The 18,089-nt window shown below is 38.8% G+C and overlaps 1 protein-coding gene across 5 annotated transcripts in view; it reads left to right on the top strand.

Moving 5' to 3' along the window:
* MKLN1 (muskelin 1) overlaps positions 1 to 18,089 on the top strand; it is a 106,193-nt gene that overhangs the window by 56,215 nt on the left and 31,889 nt on the right. For all 5 annotated transcript variants that reach the window (XR_012649983.1, XM_075024597.1, XM_075024599.1 and 2 more), the window contains 3 exons: positions 10,735 to 10,947; positions 12,783 to 13,004; positions 15,036 to 15,165. Coding sequence is in view for 4 of the 5 variants with exons in the window: in XM_075024597.1 (XP_074880698.1) it covers positions 10,735 to 10,947; positions 12,783 to 13,004; positions 15,036 to 15,165 (565 nt within the window). In the remaining variant the exon portion in view is untranslated. The remainder of the gene's footprint in view (positions 1 to 10,734; positions 10,948 to 12,782; positions 13,005 to 15,035; positions 15,166 to 18,089) is intronic.

The following is an 18,089-nucleotide window of genomic DNA, read 5'->3' as shown; positions in this document are numbered from 1 at the left end:
TCCCTGCTTAGTAGCATCACTAGCCACTCTGCTTTCTCCAAAATGTTAGACTTTCTGATACGCCTGACTGACTTCTCCAGTGATTTCCACATAGGCAGCCTAAAACAAAAAGACCCTGTTGAGGGAAGAGATTTTTTTTTTAAAAAGTAAACTTTTTGGAAAAGATCTTCAGCTTTTAAAGGTAACTTCTTATTTGCTTATGCTACCTTGTGTGCCTAAGGACCTTTGTCCTTTTAACCCTTGTTTATTTGTCTTTTTTAACCTTGACATTTTTTTAAAGAAAAGATCATTCATATTTTAAAACAGCTCTGGGTGTTAACTTATTCAGTTCCATCACTAGGTGCCTGTAGTTCTTGCTTCCAGCATAAAAAAGTGCAGAAAACCAGCCAAACTTTAGTTATTCCAAACACCAGATGTTTCAATGTGTGGAAGTCCCTTTCCTCCACACATTGATGTTGAAGTCAGTCTTGTAGAGAAGGGAGTACTTAAATAAATGCATTATGCACAGTGTTCTGAAGGCTGCAAAACTTTGGCAGTCCTGGAGCTCGTGTGTGCCAGTCTTCAGATTATATGTGGATTTCCAAACCATCACAAAGCCTTCAGTTGCAAAGGGTGCAGCTTGTAAACCACTTTTACACCTATAAGTAATGCATCATGCATAGTGGGTTTGTGGCGTTTCTGTTCTGATAAAAATCACCACTTCAACTCTAGCTTATGATGAGTTTACTGCTCTGATTTCTGATTTGGAATGTAGCTTTATTTTACTTATATGACTTTATTAGGAAGTTGTTGCATCATCCAGTTCCCTGTAAACTGCAGATGAGGCAGTATAGAGACACGCTAGGGTGGCTGTGAATGCATCTGAGGGAAGATGACATGTTATTCAACTGCTTAAAGTATTACAGAATTTTCAGGTAAGGATTTAGCAATGTGATGGATATTGTTATAAGGAATGCTGATTTATATCCTTTTGGGTTTTAAAGATACAGAAATACACACCTGAGAGGCGAGCCAGCTGGAATCGCTGGAACCCTGCATTTCCCACTGAATGGATGGGGAAGAAGGATTTTAAAGAAAAAGGAGAGTATGTGGGGGTAGAAGATGGGAGGAAAGCTTATTCTTTTGCCAGCAAGGTGAAAGTAGTTTCACACACCAATCAACTTTGCCTTGGAAGTAGAGTAGTCTCTTATTTCAGCTAGACTGTGAAAGACTTCTGTTATATTAACTTTCCTCAAGCTGTACAAATACAGAAATCCCTGAAGAAATATTGGTTATCCCAATACGGTAACATAGGGGAAGCATTCTCAAGTAGTATCATAGACAAATTCTTAGCTGAATTGTCTGGATAATTACATGCTTGAAAATGTAGTAAGTTTTTGTGGACCTTGCTGCTAATGATGTATTTCAGCCACTGGGTTTTGGAGGTAATTAGGACTTAAGCTTTCTAGACTGTCTCAAGAGCATATACTGGCAGAATGGATAGTGCATTGATATGTTGAGTTCTCAGACCTGAAAGAACTTTGTATGTTTAATAAGACTTAGTCCATGAATTTTCCAGGGCTTGTATGTGATGGAGACTTTATTGATACTTGGATTCAGGAACTGTTGGGTCCTAGTCCTTGCATTGCCCCATGCATGCTTTGTTTTCAGTGCTCTGCCTTTAAAAGCTTGTCCACATATGCTTGCTGCCATGCATTATACTTAGTCTTCTTAATATATGCACAGTGCTTCACAGACTTCCAGTGCAAATACTTGCACTGTTTCTTGGCTGATTTTCCTGTGTGGATTATTGCAAAGTTGAAGATGCCTTGTTTCTGAGGCTGTGACACAGCAGAGACTACCTGTGAGCTGCACTTCCAGTGGTAACTGGTGCGATTCCTGCAGCTGGGTAACTAAATTATGTTCTGAGAATAGCTGAAAGGTGATATAAACAAAAAAATTCACAATCTACATCCTTCCTTATCTGTCAGTAGTTCAAAAGAAGGCATGGCTGTCTCCACAGTTCTGTTTTTTTCAATGCCGAAAATATTCTATTCTGATATATTTCTATATTTTTCTCTTGCCATGTTGCTGTAATAGCTAACAGAGGAAGCCTGCGTTAAACTGTGCTTAGTATCTGTATACCTGAGATGGCAATCTCATAGCCGTGGGGTTAGCCTGAGGGGAAAAATTATACAGCCACTTTTATGACTTTCTAACACCTCTGGGTACAAACTACTCCTTTGTCATCTGTTTAAGACTGTCTTCACTTTCTCAGAAACATCTGAGAGCCTGTGGCTGTCAAAGTATTTAGACTTGTAATTTCATGTTTGTTTATCACCAGCTTTTCAAGGACAATTAGTTAGGGAAAAAAAAAACCCCTTCAAAAATTCTAGCCTTGCTGCATCCTCATCTTTGTGGCTAAACAGTCCATAAATGACTAGTTTTTTCAGCCTGCTAGCCTGTTGGTCTGCAAGTGTGACTGTAACTAAGCCGAATAGTTTGCATCTATGGAAAAATCTCTCTTGGCTGGATCTTCGCTAGCCATTGTTACTGGTAATGAGAGGACAGTGTGAACTTATGATGCATGCAAAAATGACCTCATTCAACATCCTGCAATTGTTAACGGGGTTAGTTAAATTCGGCACACGAGGGATGTTGTCCTGAGGGCCCATCTCTCAGAGCTGGTGAAAGCTCTGGTTCTGTGGTGGGTCATCTGTTATATTTCATCAGTGTTACTGAAAGCAAAGCTGAGCAGTTGATGTGTACCAAAGCAACAATTTACTCGTTAAAATTTAAGAAGCTACGTTTTTGTTCCTGTAGTATCAGTGTGAGTAGCCATCAGTTTGCAGGTAAATTGTGTCTTTTGTTAGAAATAGTGCAGTATTGCTATCCTTTTGCCTCAAGGTTGTCTTGTACTAGGGTATTACTTCAGTGCTTCTCTCGTTTGCGTTTGTAAGCTGAATCACGTAGGCTGGGTGACTTATTTTTGTAAACTAAAGCCTAGACAAGACCTTCGTACGTGTTCCTGCAACCTGCTTCACGTAAATGAAAGAATTATTTCACACTGTTTGCATGCTTGAAGCTCTGTGAGGTTTTTTTTTCCCTTTTCCACTATTCCACTTGCTTGCCTAGAAATTCTCTTCGTCATAGGATGCCTTGGTTTACTGCAACATGAGATCCACAAGTGTTACGCATTGCTGGAAGGCCTTGATGGTACCTTGGTGTGAGAGCAAGCCAAGTAAGAGCACATAGCTCAGAAATGACCCAGGCATGTGGCTCCGCTGCACTGGCAGTAAAGCAGGCATCGGTTGCCAAAGCTGTTTCTGCACTGTAGGTAAACTCATGCAACACAGCTGTCAAAAGCGGAATATCAGTGCTTTGGAAAGTTTGTGAGTGAATTCATAGGGCACACTTTATTTCTTCAGAGATGCGTTAATCAGGGTTCATCAGAAGCCAATAGATCATGTGCTAGTTCACTCCTTTATGAAAATACTCTGGAATTAGTTGTTTCTGCAAGCAGGCCTGCTGAGAGACTAATTTTTAACAGGCAGTATCATGGGAACAGAACATTAAGCATCTCTTCGTTTTCATAGCAATGCTCATGTGCTGCACTGAGTCTGTGCTGTGCTGAACCTGCACTGATCCCTGAAGGATGGAGCAAACAGTCTGAGTAAAGTCTTATGTAGGACTGGAAAGGATGGGTCCCTCATGGGTCATCAAATCCAGTCCACTGTGATCATAAGGATCATGTCGTATGATCTCTGAGCTTAATCATTTGACTTATAAGCTCATTGAACTGTTTTTCAAAAATAGAACACCGGGCCATTTATTTTTTACTTCTAGTGTAAGCAGAAAAAGTCTCTTTGTGGAAGGCTCAGCTTGAGGCCATGAAGTATCAACAGTGAGAAATTAGGACTATCCCAAATGTGTGTATGCTTTTAGGAAGAAAAAAAAACAAAACCCCTTCATCCTGTTTTTTTTTTGTTTGTTTTGTTTTCCCACCTTAAAGAGCTGAATCAAAACTGTGTGCTAAAAGCTGCCTCTGACTTTAATCTGCTCCATCATGTCTGAGTCAGATGCCCAGAAAGGACTTTGCAACTAAATCTATTTAGTTGCATTGCTATAGGAGGGCACTTGTAAGCAGATTAGCTATAGCTCAAATGCTATGTCAGCTGCCTGACCGAAGGATATCTTCCTTGTCTTAGCTGTGGCTAGACTTATTAATAGTTAATTATTTGCAAATACTTGTCAGAAACGTTTTGATATCCAAATCTAGTATTTGTCATAAGACTTTTAACTCTTTGTGTGAAAAATGGAGTAGACCTATGGCTTTCCACTATTCATCCTGGGGAGTTTTAAGCGTCATGACTGTTAGGCAGGTTCTGATCTATTTAATAGGCTTCCCAAAATATTTATTGGCAGAACATATTTAACTTGTATACTCTCAAAGAATATTCTGTATAGCTGGTACAGCAGCTGTAAAAGTAAGTTGGAATATCTGTTATCTTCCATAAGTAGTGGCAAGAATATCCTAGAGTGGAGATGCGTGGCTGCTGACCTAGTGTAACTGTTAGCTTCATATGCTGCTTTAAGCTTCTACTTAAGGCAAACTTGCAGAGTAACTGAATGAATGGAGTCTACATTCAGCATCGAGAATATGTTTTGTGGAGCTAGACTCACATCTTGTGCTCCTAGAAACATTTGAGATCCCAGTTTAATCTTTTGCTGTATCTACCCCATGTGACGTTTAAAGGTTTTTAAGTCTAGTGCTAGAGCTGTCAAGTCTTGACACCAGATGACACGTGTAGCACTGACTTCTGCCATCATACAGGGTAGGAAAAAGTAGCTGGGATATGCTGTTCATGGGAGGGTCTTGCACACTTAAGAAACCATTATAGACGGTGCACAGCCCTACCCATGTGCCTGTGCTGGGCTGCTCTGGCCACGAGTGCTGTCTGATGCTCTGGTTTTGTGCCTGAACGTGCAAGACCCTGTTCCCTCTCGTGACTTGGCGCTCCTGGCACATGGTTGGTGACTGCGTGGACATTAGAAGCAAACCAATACACCAGCCTCTGCTCATTTTGCTTTGTGTTTTGGGCTGACAGGCAATACAAATGCCCTACGCTATTGTAAAACCCTACAGATTCAACTCTTGTTAGGTTTCTGGCACCCTTAGGTTATGAGAACTTAAAATGCTTTCTGTAAGCAACTGGTATGGGATGAAAGTGTTTTATTTTGTGTATGGCTGTAGTTTTTTTCTCTTGCTGAATTTAGTACTCATCTAGAGTAAAGCAAATAATTTTGAGCTACAGCTTAGATTAAACATTTTGAGAGTATGCATTAGCTGAAGAGTGGCATTGATAAAGCACTAACAAGCTCTAATTTTAAAAAGAGTATGGACTTGAATGAATACTAAGAATAATATGCATTTCCTTTCATTTTCGAGATTGTGGAGAACTTTTCCTTTTTTTTGGGGGGGTGGGGTGGAGGAGGAAATGAATTATACTCTGAAACTGGGAAATGAGAGCAATTAATCTCTGCAGTTGTGTGTAGGCAGGAGGGACTATTTGTTGCATGACAGCCTGATCTCAGCACTGGAAACAAAGTAGGTTGTTTGTGTCTTTTTATGTCCTCGTCCTAGTTTGCTTTAGGACAAGAGCATTTACCTCATGACGCTTATTTTTGAACTTTATACTGGAGGCAGTGTTCACATTCCATTCAGTCTTTTACAGCACCAAGAAGGGAGAATTAGTCAGCTGTTCTTTGTTTTTATTTCCCTGACTCTTGAACAGGGTCCAGGCTTGCTCCTGAGGTTTTTCATCTGGATCAGTCTGAATAAAACAGATTTTCTTGCAGCTGAAAACCCTTTATTTGCAGAAGGTTGTGATAACCAAAAGAAGCCAAACTCCCCCAGTTTTTGTTTGGGGGTGGGATGGGGAGTGGAACTGTCTTCCTGCAGTCCTGTTCACATTAAAGCAGGTTCGTAGGACATTTATTTAAAAACAAAACAAAAAAATGAAAGCTATCATGTTTGCGCCTTAGCAGAGCATGCCAGGATGCTGTTGCTAAGATGATGCATGCTGATTCAGGCATAAATAGTTATTTGAGGAGACCCTACCCTAAGGAGTTGAGTCCCAATCCTTTCTCTCCTGTATAGGAACAAATCAATTATTCTAAGGAGGCAGTGTTGTCTCTTGGTGCTGTTGTGTTGCTTTTTGAAAACGTTTTGTAAGTTAGTCCTTAAGTGGGATAATTGCTTTCAGCATTTGCAAGTTAAATGAAGAAAGCTCTAATTAGATTTTATAAAGTGGCTTAGCATGTTGAGAAGGCTTTTCATAAAGTATACTGTGTATTCACTTGGCATTGCACAATTGAATTTCATGTAGCACTGACGAAACCAAAAAATCCTATTTGGCCTTGGTCGCTCCTGGGCGCTTAAAGGATTGAAAGCCTGTCTTAGGTACTCCTAGCTGTACATAATCTCTCCCTTTCCCTATCATCCCACCTCATCAGGGCATTTATCTGTATTTTAGAAACTGGAAGAGTTGCATCAAGACCAACCTGTTTGAGGAAGGATATTAGAGTAGGGCATAGAAGCTTGGTATTTTGTAGCACTTTCAAACAGGGCCATGGCACACACTGTTTAATCTGTTTTAGCTGTTGTTATGCTGTGCTAATTGTACGGTGGTGCTGGGTGGCAGAGAGCCATTCTGTTCGGGCTAGTCTTAGCTCCATGTGGGCACTTACTAGGTTCCACAGAAACCAAATGGTGCCTATGCTTAGTAATCTTTGGTATTGTTTGGTATCCTGTAGGTTAGAAATGTGATATGCTAATGCTTTACTATTGCCATCGCAGCCTTGGCATAAGCAGAGGGACTGGCCAAAGCAGCATAACACATTGCTTACCATCTGAATAAGAACTTAGCTTAGTCACAAGCTTCTTTCACGTGTGTTTTCTGAAGTGTGTGAGCCAGGAGCTTCCTGATGAGAATTGGAAAGAGTCCCCAAAGCTGGCATTTGTTCAGATCGTTTGGGCACTGTTGCTGGACGTGACTTACTAGAGTCTGTTTTCACTAAAATGCACTCTGTTTGGGAAGTAATACCTCTACTAAATCAGTAAATCAGTTCTTGAAGCTTCACCTGCAAAAACTTAGATCCCACGTGCGAACAACTTTGAAGACAGTTTGATGAAACTAGATCTAAAGAACAAGCATTTAACAAGAAGTCTTGCATTGATTTGTTATGAGTTCAGATAACCACAGAAGTAGATAAAAGGAAACTGGTCAAAACTGTTATTTGCCTTCTGCTCTGCTTGAGGAGGCTTGGGCTTGTTTAACCTTTTGTGGTTATCAGTGTGCGGGTGGAACTGTCTTTATTAGCTGCAAATATGTTTGGGAATGGCAGGTAGTAGGTTTAGAGGAGTAGCAAGTACAATAGATACTCTTTGTGTGTCTGCAGTTTATCTTTGGTGATAAGGCCCAAAGTTGAATAAGGGTATAGAGATCTCTAGTAAGATCCACTCACCTTGGGATGTCAACTCATGGGTCATCAACCAACCTACATCCTGGGAGGAGGGGACAAAAGGTTGTTCTCCTGCTCTCTAACCATACTTGAATCTCTTCAACTGTAGGTTCAAGAGAGTCATGTCTATCATGGTCAATTTTTCTCACTTGTTGCTTATAAGGGGTCAAGTTCTCTGAACGCTTCTGGAATCAACAAACTCTTTCCCATTTGAATTTGGTGGGTCACGTTCTCCGTGACAAGTTGTGGCAGTGTGTCCTTTGTCTGAACAACAGGCTTGGTATTGTAACCGCATGATGTACACGTCTTTGAATGAACATTTGCAACCGCCCACGGGCTCTTGATTCACTTAACCACATGTGCCTTGAAGTGTTTTATTCATTTTCAGTGTCTGCCCATATCTGTCTTTTTAAATGGACTTTGTGTCCCCTTTTGAAGTATATACATATTACAAGGATTTCCATGGTCAAATTGAGTAGTTTTCAAGTGAAGACAGATTTAGGCCTTTCCCCTCTTCTGCCTCAAATGTCAAACCAATGTGTACCACTGTTTAATGGAGTTATTTACTCATATTGGTAAACATGTAGTCTAAATTGGAAGCTTTTGGCAGGTTCCATGTGATCTTCTAAGTGATATGCAGGAATAACTCCAGTTTTCTTTGAGAAAAGATTACGAATTGGATGAAGTTTTCTTTATTACAAGAGATAGTTCATGCTATGGCAGGCTCTGCAAGCTGGTGAAATCAAAGTTCTTAAGTGAACTTGAGGTGGTGAAGTGTCTGTGCCTGTATACATGAAATGGTGAAACTTAAAACCTTTAGTAGCTCTTTAAAAAGGCGGATATTACTGTATGAGATGTGACCAATGCATATCTCAAGAATGAAGATATTTTTCCTGAATCCTTTCTTATTTTAACATAGTCTTAGGAGTTGAAATTTGTCTGTTGTATACTTAGCCAGTCTAGTACTGGTGCTGTTGGTGCCAATGGCTTGCAACTGGTATTGTAGGTTCTAAGTGTCTTAGACTTATGTCTGTACTTAAACAAATTTCAGTTGAAGGTGCAGCTTTTCTTCAAGGCAAGGCAGGTCTGGAGATCGATAAATTTGAGATTTATTCCTGAAAGTGCCAAAGATGTTATCTGAGCAAATTTAGTAGGATTTACTTTAGCCCATAGAGCATATAGAGGTGAGGGAGTGGGGGAAGATACTTAAATCAGCAGGTTCATTCAATTAAAAAACTGCAATGACCTGACAAAGAGGGGAGAGTCAGGAAGCACAGGTGGGTCTTAATGCTTCATCTACAAGGCAGCTGTCCCAAGGCAACTATGTGCTCTTTGGCAGGGGAACAGTGGCATATCCTTAAGTGTCCCAGCTGCATAACTAGAGATGGATGTTCTCTACTGGGCTTACTTTCTTGTGAATCAGGAGCAACCTTTGTGAATACTCAAATCGGTACTTTTCATGCAGAGAAACTGCCCTTTGTGTTTGGAACAGGGTCCTTTGGAAGATACTGATTTATATTTTCTAGGAACAAGATAAAGTATGTTGCTGCCTTCTCTGTCAACTTTTCCTTGTGACCAAAGGCAATGAATGAACTTTTGCTGCATTTCAGGATTTTATGCTAGTGTCTTGTGCTATGAGTATTTTTTTCAGAAAAGAAAATTATCTTAATTACCATGAAGTAACTAATCCTCAAAGCTGTACTGATTGCTGACATAATGCTTCATATTTACAAAATATGAACAATTCAGTTCACCTTTTCAGATTGTTGTTTGAATTACTGTAAGCAGTTTCTTGCAACTGTTCTTTAATCAAGAAATTGAATTCTATAACATGAGTAGTAAAGTTTTGACTACACAAATGTGAAGCTTCCTTTCATATTTCATCCAACTTAATGAAATATATTTCATCAGTGTATTTTAAGTTTCAGTAATAATTTCAGCATATTTTTTTACATGAAATGGTACAATTATGAAGATTTGTTTTCTGTAAAGGCAGTATTTGGTAGCACTTGGAGCAAATATTGTGCTGATTATTTGGTGTGGCATGGCTACTTTTCTTTAAGTCTAATAAATGGTGATTTATGTTACATCTTTGCTTAATGGCATAATCTTTATTTTTCAACAGATTTTAATAGATTTTTTCTTTCATACTTCAGTCTTCTGTACATTTTACCTTTTTTTCACTTTAAGTCTTTTCAGTTTTCATGTGGGTTTCCAGACTCTCAAAGTTAGCTAGCAAGCCTTGTTCTAGCATCCTCATTTACAAAGTGCCAAAATTATGCAAACGAAGGCCAAATAAACTACAGAGTTTATCTATAAGCGTGATGCCAGTTTTTACTTTTTCTTTTGTCTGATCTTTTGCAAATAGGCTTTGCACATCTTGATTTCTAGTATTTTGGAAGAAGTATCACTTATGCTTCAAGATGAGTGTGCAAAGGCTCTCAAAGTTAGATTTGGGAAGCAGAAAGGATACTGCCCAATAATGCGTAGCTTCGTTGTAATGCCACTGAATAAATTACTCTGTGATCTAAGTTGAGCGCTCCTGGATGGATAAGCACATAATTTGATAGGGGCCCTCTGTGTTTCTCTTGACGATCATAACTCATGGCAGTTTTGCTTACCATGGGAAACTTTCTTGTAGTTGGAGACTGGAACGGCTGTATCTATTTGTGAAGGACAGGGAGTGCTTTTATTACCTTCAAATACCCATTACGGGATATGATTGCTTGTGGGAGTGTCTGGTTATGATCTGTTAGAAAACAGCCTATTAATAAAACAGAGGCTCTTGTAATAGAGCACTTCTTAATCTTCTTCCTATGTAGTTATTTATAGGCTGTGGTATCTTAATTTGCCTCTCATGTGCATCAACTTCTGTTATTTTAAAAGATCAAGTAGCTTTCACACGCCTCTGAGAACCACTTCTGGAGGAAACAGTCTGTTTTCTAAGGAATCTTACAAAAAGGCTTCAAGTCATGAGTTTGTTGTAAAAAAACGTGTTAAGCTTTTTGCTGGTGTCTTTCTAAAGGACAAAGAAATTACAGAATGTCCTGATATATAGATACTTATATATTGATCCTGTATTTGTCTGATTACAATCAGGATTTTCTTGACTCTCAAAGGATTTCCAGTTGCTGATAGTACTTATTTGCCCTTAATGAGTGTGCAGTGTCCTACCTGGAGCGATATTAAATATATTATTCTCTTTATTTTTCTGGTCATTTTCTTTATTAGAGTGGTCCTAGTGCCAGATCTTGTCACAAGATGTGCATTGACATTCAACGAAGGCAGATCTACACGCTGGGACGCTATCTGGATTCCTCCGTGAGGAACAGTAAATCTCTGAAAAGTGACTTCTATCGCTATGACATTGACACAAACACATGGATGTTACTAAGTGAAGACACTGCAGCGGATGGAGGTCCAAAGCTGGTGTTTGATCATCAGGTCAGCTACACCGATACTCTTAGTGCAAGTTCTCAATGTTTGCAAATCAATTTGATCATAGCTTCCTGCAATTTAGAAGTGCTGTACTGGGGGTAACATAGGAGTGATGAGGAAGGCTGTGATCTGCATTCAGTTAAATTCTAATAGTATTGTTGTCCAATGCCACTGACTACTGGTATTCTAATCAAATTGAGTCAGTCATAAAAACCTTCGTAAACGAATTCATTTTAGTAAGACACATTTTATTAAAGCTCAAAGTAACAGTTCATCTGGTTTTAATCAGTCTCATTGAGCTGGGTTTGCAGATCTGGTTACTCAGAGGACTTTGGGGAACAACTTGCAAAGCTGTGTGTGGTACCTTCAGAAGAATACTGTAAGCAAGCTGCTGAAATGAGGCCAACAGGATCAGGATTCTTTCAAAATTGGTTATCTTTTAAAATTTGTAGAATGTGCTTGCTTTGTAGAGATTGAAACACCTTAGAGGAGTGGCTACTAATCTTTTAAAAAGCCACACCTGTCCATGTGTTCAAACTGAATATTTTTTTTTTTACTTCTGTTGTGTGTTTAATGGCTTTTGTGTACTTGAAAAAGGTATTTTGTTCTTAATTGATTTTTATAAAGCATGGCCAAGAAACAGCACATCACTACTCATTCTTAAAGCAGCCCAAGAACTGCTTTTATTGGTACTAGCTGTTTTGTAACTAAAGCTGTTGTTTGCCAGCATAATATGTGTTTCTGCTGACACCAAAATTTAAAGATGTGTGTTGTCTGCAGAACAAAAGCCAATCAGTCTTTCTGTTCTATTAATAACGAATACCAGTCTCCCAGGTGTTGGGGAAAAGGCAAAAGTAAATTGTCAGCTGGCAAGGCTACTCTGGGTACCTTGTTTGCCTGCTTCTGAAATGGTTTCTTTTTTTTTCCCTGCTGTCTCTTAGGAAAGAATGTCCTCCCTGAATTCTTTATCAATCTGCAGCTGCTCTTCTTCTCTCCCTCAGTACCTACTGTGATAGCGGTTTTTGTTTAACCTTCATGAAAATATGCTGCACTAGAACTGTTTTGTGTAGGCTTTGCTGAGTAGCATCTCTATCTTACTGTAATCTTGTCTGTTTTGGTGGTTGTGTTTGTTTTTTTTTCCCCCTCTGGTGTTTTGTAACCCTCTGCGTTTTACTGTGTCTGAAAACATCACCTGGAGTCAGGGAGTTTTGTCTGATTTGTACTGTGGTGCAGCTCTTGTGTGCCATAAACTGAATTCGGGTTTTGGGGATAAACATGTTTCTGCTGCAGTCTCATAAAAAATCCTTGGCTAGGTTATGTCCCTGCTTTATGTTGAAGTAACGGGGTAACAGTAAGTGTATGCTCGGGATGGAATCTGAGTGACAAATCACAGGCTGATTTTTGGATTGATTAAGTGGTGGTCAGTAAATTAGCTGTGATCTTGAATTTTTCTCTTACATGCCATTGTCAAAGGTGATATTCTGTTAACTTTCTGGCAGAATTGGCTACGAATTCTGGTGAAAGACTCTAAATGTTTTTTCTTGAAATGAGCAGCTAGAGGCAAGTTTTTTAGGTGATGAAGGGTACCTTTAGTCTTTTCTTTTTGCTTATTAAAAAATAAGTTGAAATTAGACTTGCATTTTAAATTAATTAATATTCTGAGATTAATACCTGTCAACCATGAAGACGTGTGTTCTTTTCTGTTTACTAGAGGTTCAGGAGATGTGCAGAGTACTGTCTAACTTACTAGCTATTACTTGCAGAGGAGGGATGTTTAATCTGTAGTCTTAGAGTGTTCAAGTCTTAATGCGCTGGCTTAAAACTACTTCTCTCATACTTAGATGTGCATGGATTCTGAAAAACACATGATATATACCTTTGGAGGCAGAATTCTGACCTGCAATGGCAGCGTTGATGACAGCAGAGCCAGTGAACCGCAGTTCAGTGGATTGTTTGCTTTTGACTGCCAGTGTCAGACATGGAAACTTTTGAGAGAGGATTCCTGTAATGCTGGACCTGAGGATATCCAGTCCCGAATAGGACACTGTATGCTGTTCCATTCTGTAAGTATCCACACCATACTTTGATTTATGAAGCCTGACTTTAAGGAAAACATATGTTTTTGATTTTTCTTGCAAGTTTGAAGCTCTTTAATCTCCCAAGTGGTGTGTTGTCTCACTTGATTTTATATTCACTGACATTCTGATGCTTCTTTGGTAAGTGCAGGTGGTATTAATTCAAGTCTTGGAGCTTTCATGACTTCAACTGAATAAAATTTCAAGTAAAAAGCAAGGTGAATTTTAAATAGTTGATTTTATTTGAATAATGGCAAATAGACCCAAAGGCTATGGTTCAATTTGATCTAAAGAGCTTTTCTTTTCAAGTTAGTAGAGCAACTTTAGAAGTTTCTGGTCTAGCAGATACCCTATGTAGTTACTGGAATGGTAAACTTAACTAGTGCAGGGGCTTACTGGGTGTGTATTGAGATGCACAGGCCTCATTCCTTTGTGCTGAGCACTCAGCTGCTGCTTGTTGTCTTGAGCAGCTGTTAACAGCTGGGCACAGATGGGTGTTATGGGCAGCGCATCCAGAGCCTGATGGAAAAGGGTGGGGGGCAGGGTGTGTATAGTATTTTATTTAGTATTGGGTATTTAAAACCACCTTCCATTGCCCTTCCAGTTGTGCTCATCAACCGCATGTTTGCTTAAGTGCAGAACATGGGAACTGTGGGGTGAGAGTGGTAAAGGGAGGATGGTTAGTGTCATATATCTTCCAGACTAGCTTTCCACATAGGTGTTTTCAGTGGAATAGCACAGTACGGAGGGGATTACTATCAAGCAGGAATGCTTGCGTGGGTAGGTGTGGTGCAGTGGCAGTTCTGCACTGAATTTACATGGCAGCTTCTTAGTGGTCGTAAGTGGAGTTTGTAGAGTTTTGCTGACATTAAACTCTGACTTGGGAGTGGGAAGAGAATTACAATTAATATTGTAGCATTCAAGTGTATACTGATACCACCGATTCAAAACTGGCCAGTTTTGAACAATTTACTGAGTTTATTTCTCTTTACCTTTCAAATGAAAGATCAGAATTTTTATAGTGAATACTGTGCTTTCAGAGCTTTCAATTTTATGCTTGTTTTGAATGGCTCTCTAAAATCTGGTGAAAAACATTGCCACACAAAATTCTGCACAGCTACCTGAGGATTTTTCAAGTACGTGTCTGTGGTAAACATAAGAATACAGGTTTCTGTAAGCACAGGTCATGGAAGTTTAGGTCCTTTGCTGTTTTCTCAACGATTTGAAAGAAAAATAATGCCTCTTACAGACTTTCCACTTGGCAAACTTGAAAGAAGTAATAAACCTGTTATTCTTGGCTTGCTGCTTGCCATTTGCCTGTTCTGAGTTTAGTAATGTGCTGGTACCTGGATGGTTTCTCTTACAGTCTGTCTTTTGTTCCTGTTTTGGGTTTTTTTTTTGGTGGTTTGGTTTTTTTGTTGTTGTTTTTTTTAACAGTGAAGTTACGACCTAATAGGTTTTAGGTATGGAGGCTGTTAATTCTTTATATTAAACTTGAAAAATGAATTGCTGTTTTAATGTTCTGAAGTTATAGCTTGATCAGACAGGGCTACAATAGTTAACTGTAAAATCTGCCTAGTCACTCTGGAGCTGAAACTGTTGGATCCAGGTTTGTCATTTCATATAGATCATGAAAAAGAAGTCTTTAAAATTGCATTTGTAAGAGGCTTTTTGGGGTGTAGAAGCTGTGAGTCCTTAATGGTTTAGCTCTTGAAACTGAGAAGTCATAAATTCAAGAATCCAGAAGATCAAGAATCCAATCAAGAATTCTTAAGTTTTTATTGAGTTTGAGAATAATACCCTGTTCTGCATAATTGTTCCCTGTGAATCTTTGTGGAGATGACAGTAAAAGATACTTACCAAATTAAAACTGGCAGACCTGATTGTTAAGGCATGATTTTAAATTTACAAGAAACATATCTATTACTCTCCGATTCATTAATGTTTCTGTTAATGGTCACAGTTGGCCAACATGCTTTCTTGAGCTTTGTGAAGACAAACTTTTTTTTTCCATTCTAGAAAAATCGCTGCTTATATGTGTTTGGTGGCCAGAGATCGAAGACTTATTTGAATGACTTCTTCAGTTATGATGTAGACAGCGATCATGTGGATATCATATCAGATGGCACTAAGAAAGATTCAGGGATGGGTAAGAGTATATATAACTACATATTAATTTCTTCACCTTGGTACAAATGAGAAATATATTGTTAAGTAGGTGAAAGGCCAGCTTCAGTGTCCTGTGGTATCAGGTTAGCATCCTTAACTAGCCCTACGTACCCAAGTAAAAACTCCACAGTATATAGGTTAAACTTATGCCACCTCTTTTGTCCTTCCTGTCATTTGACACTCACTGTCTTCAGTACAATACAAATAATTGATGTGTGAAACCACGTAGCACCTCCGAAAGAAAAAATTTTCACCAAAATAAGAACTAAAAATATCTCCTTTGAAACTCTAGCAAAGACCAAAAATAAAAAAAAGGCTGAAAAAAGTTTCCTTTAAACCAGGAAAGGAGACAGGAATTTTTTTCCCCTCTAGTTTTCACCAAGTGAAAGATGCCATAAAATAGAAATAATCTGCTCGATTTGAGATGCAGAAAAGCAGCTAGGATGCTCAAAGATAGAGAATTTGAGTAGAGGGACAGAGATTATTTTGCCTGGCAGGAGCTGACTAGAAAGATGAGGCCTGTTGTCCTGTCATTCTTGCACTAAATTATCAGGGAGGGCCAAAAAAAAGTAAGAGGAGGGAGCGAGGCTTCAGTCCTGTTTGGTTCATACCACTATATATGTGAGCTATATACAATAGGTATAGTTCTGTATAGCAGAAACCTTTAGAACCACCCAAAAGGCATTGTAATGTAACCATAAAGAACTGATTTTGTACCTTTTCCCTTTCAATGACATAGAGAAGAATGATCTTTTTTTTTTTCCAAAAAGGATTTCTGCATGTATAAGCACATCATTTTCCTGTCGCAAATATCCTGATTTTTAGCATATAGCTCAGAAGTTGAAATTTGTGTTGCATTGTGTACTACAGAAGTTATGAATATTTCTCATATTGGGTATATTTAGTCCCCATCTTGTTTTCTCTTCTTCCAGTTACCAAAATCCGAGGAAGCTAATTTATCTTGAATTTAGGCTGCCCTCCTTATTTTCATCAGGCTTAATTTTTAGCAAGTAATTTTGCTGAACTTTTGAAGTAAATTATTGATGTTTATGAGTTATTGTTTGCTCATTAATTTAGTTATGCCAATGAGGGAGAAGAGTACCCAAGCTCTTATTCTCTGGAGTCATTTATTTACTTGAGTGCTTCCAAGAAAGAACCAGCTTGTATTGTTGACAGTCGTCTTTATTAAGGTGCCTGCATGTTGTCTGATGCTGCTCTACACACACCTACGCACCGTTTGTTGTCCTTGGAGCTTTCAAAGAATTGATTTTTTTTTCCCATGAAATCGCTAGCATTCTGCCATTTTGCTTTTTTAAAACTACATTTCTTTATAGCCAGAAGCTTTAAAACATGCGGCTTTAAGCTGACACCTGTGTCTACTTCAGATTTAAAGATACCGAGTTTGTCTTATGGCTGGAGAAGACACTGAGCTCTGCTTCTCAGCAAGTACATTAACTGCAAGGTTTGGTTAAGCAAATGAGACTATAGTATTTAGCCCTCCTCCCCATTCCCACAGGTCCCAAAGTGGTAAAGTAGACTTTGACTTTGTAAGAAAATGACTCATTGGAAATAATTCATGAGTAGATTTTCAGTTTACTGTTCTCCTGTGTATAGAAAATAAACAGATTTGCATGTTTCCCTTGCTTTTGAAAGAAAATGCTAGGATTATTTGCACTTTAACAGGAGGAGAACAAAATGCTTGTTACATTCAGGCAGCAAATGTTGACAGCACTATTTTCACCCTAAAAGCAAGTCTTTTATTGGGCTCTTGTTAGATAGTGATATACCATTTTGATCTGTATGAACAAAGTGACTCCCTAACTGGTCGCTGTGTTTAAAGCTGCTCGGTGTGATGAGTCAAGTTGAGGATGCCTGACCTAAATGTTCCTTTAAAGTCTCATGATTACTTTTAGTTCCTGGCTTGCATGTGGCATTCAGTTCTATTCTTAGTTGAGCTATTTTGATTTTTACCCTTCCTAAAAGAACTTAATTGTGTATTTGTTTAAAATTTGTTAGAGGAGTAAGAAGACTTTAAAAAAAAAAGTAGTAAAATGGATAGTTAAGAATTATCAGTAATATAGAGTTGTTGCAATGCTAGAATGCTAGAAAACTATGGTAATGATGGCTGGTTTTGCTGCTCTCATCTTCTGGATGAGATATTTATGCTGTTCAGTGTTTCTTTGCTCTTAGTTGTGCCTTTGATCCTGGAACCACTTCCTTGTATTGCTGATGTGTGTGAGAATATTGGGTGATAAGTATCACTTAAATTTTCTTAATTTGGAGTAAAGAACAATAATTTCAGCAAGTTTAGATGTGTTTTTTTCATTTCTGGGAGAAGTTCAAATTTGATCAAGGTACAATTTATAAAAAAGATGGGTTTGCACACAGCTCTGCCTACTAAAAATGTCTCCTGACTTGATCTGCTTTGAACATGGGTAAGCCTTGCAGCTCTTCATGTCTGGCAAATGCCATTTGCCAGTGAGCGTGGGTTCTTTCTCCAGCTCATTGCATCTAAAAACCTGGTGCTTTCTCTTAGTTGTTAAAGGAGGGCACTGCAGTGAAATTAGGCCATTAGGGATGGTGCATGATAACTGTTAGGAGCAAGAAATTTGTTAGTTCAGCTAGAGAATGGACAAAATGGTACAGAAGAGCAGAGAATGCAACTGTGATAATGAGTTGGATGTGAAGAAAGGCAGTAGTGGTACAAATTGGAGGAAGTGAGTACAGTTGAATGGAGCCCGTGATTGGAGGAGAGGCAGAAATGTGTATGTTGACGAACAAACTTTTTTAGAGTAGTTGTATGCTTTAATTAATTATAAAAAAACCCCACAAACAACATGACCACCACCAAAAAAACCCAAACCCAACATGCATATGCCAGAGGGTATCTCTGAAGTGTACACA

This window comes from Buteo buteo, chromosome 4 (genome assembly GCF_964188355.1).
Source record: "Buteo buteo chromosome 4, bButBut1.hap1.1, whole genome shotgun sequence".
NCBI lineage: Eukaryota > Metazoa > Chordata > Aves > Accipitriformes > Accipitridae > Buteo > Buteo buteo.
This window is presented reverse-complemented; position numbering and strand designations above follow the sequence as displayed.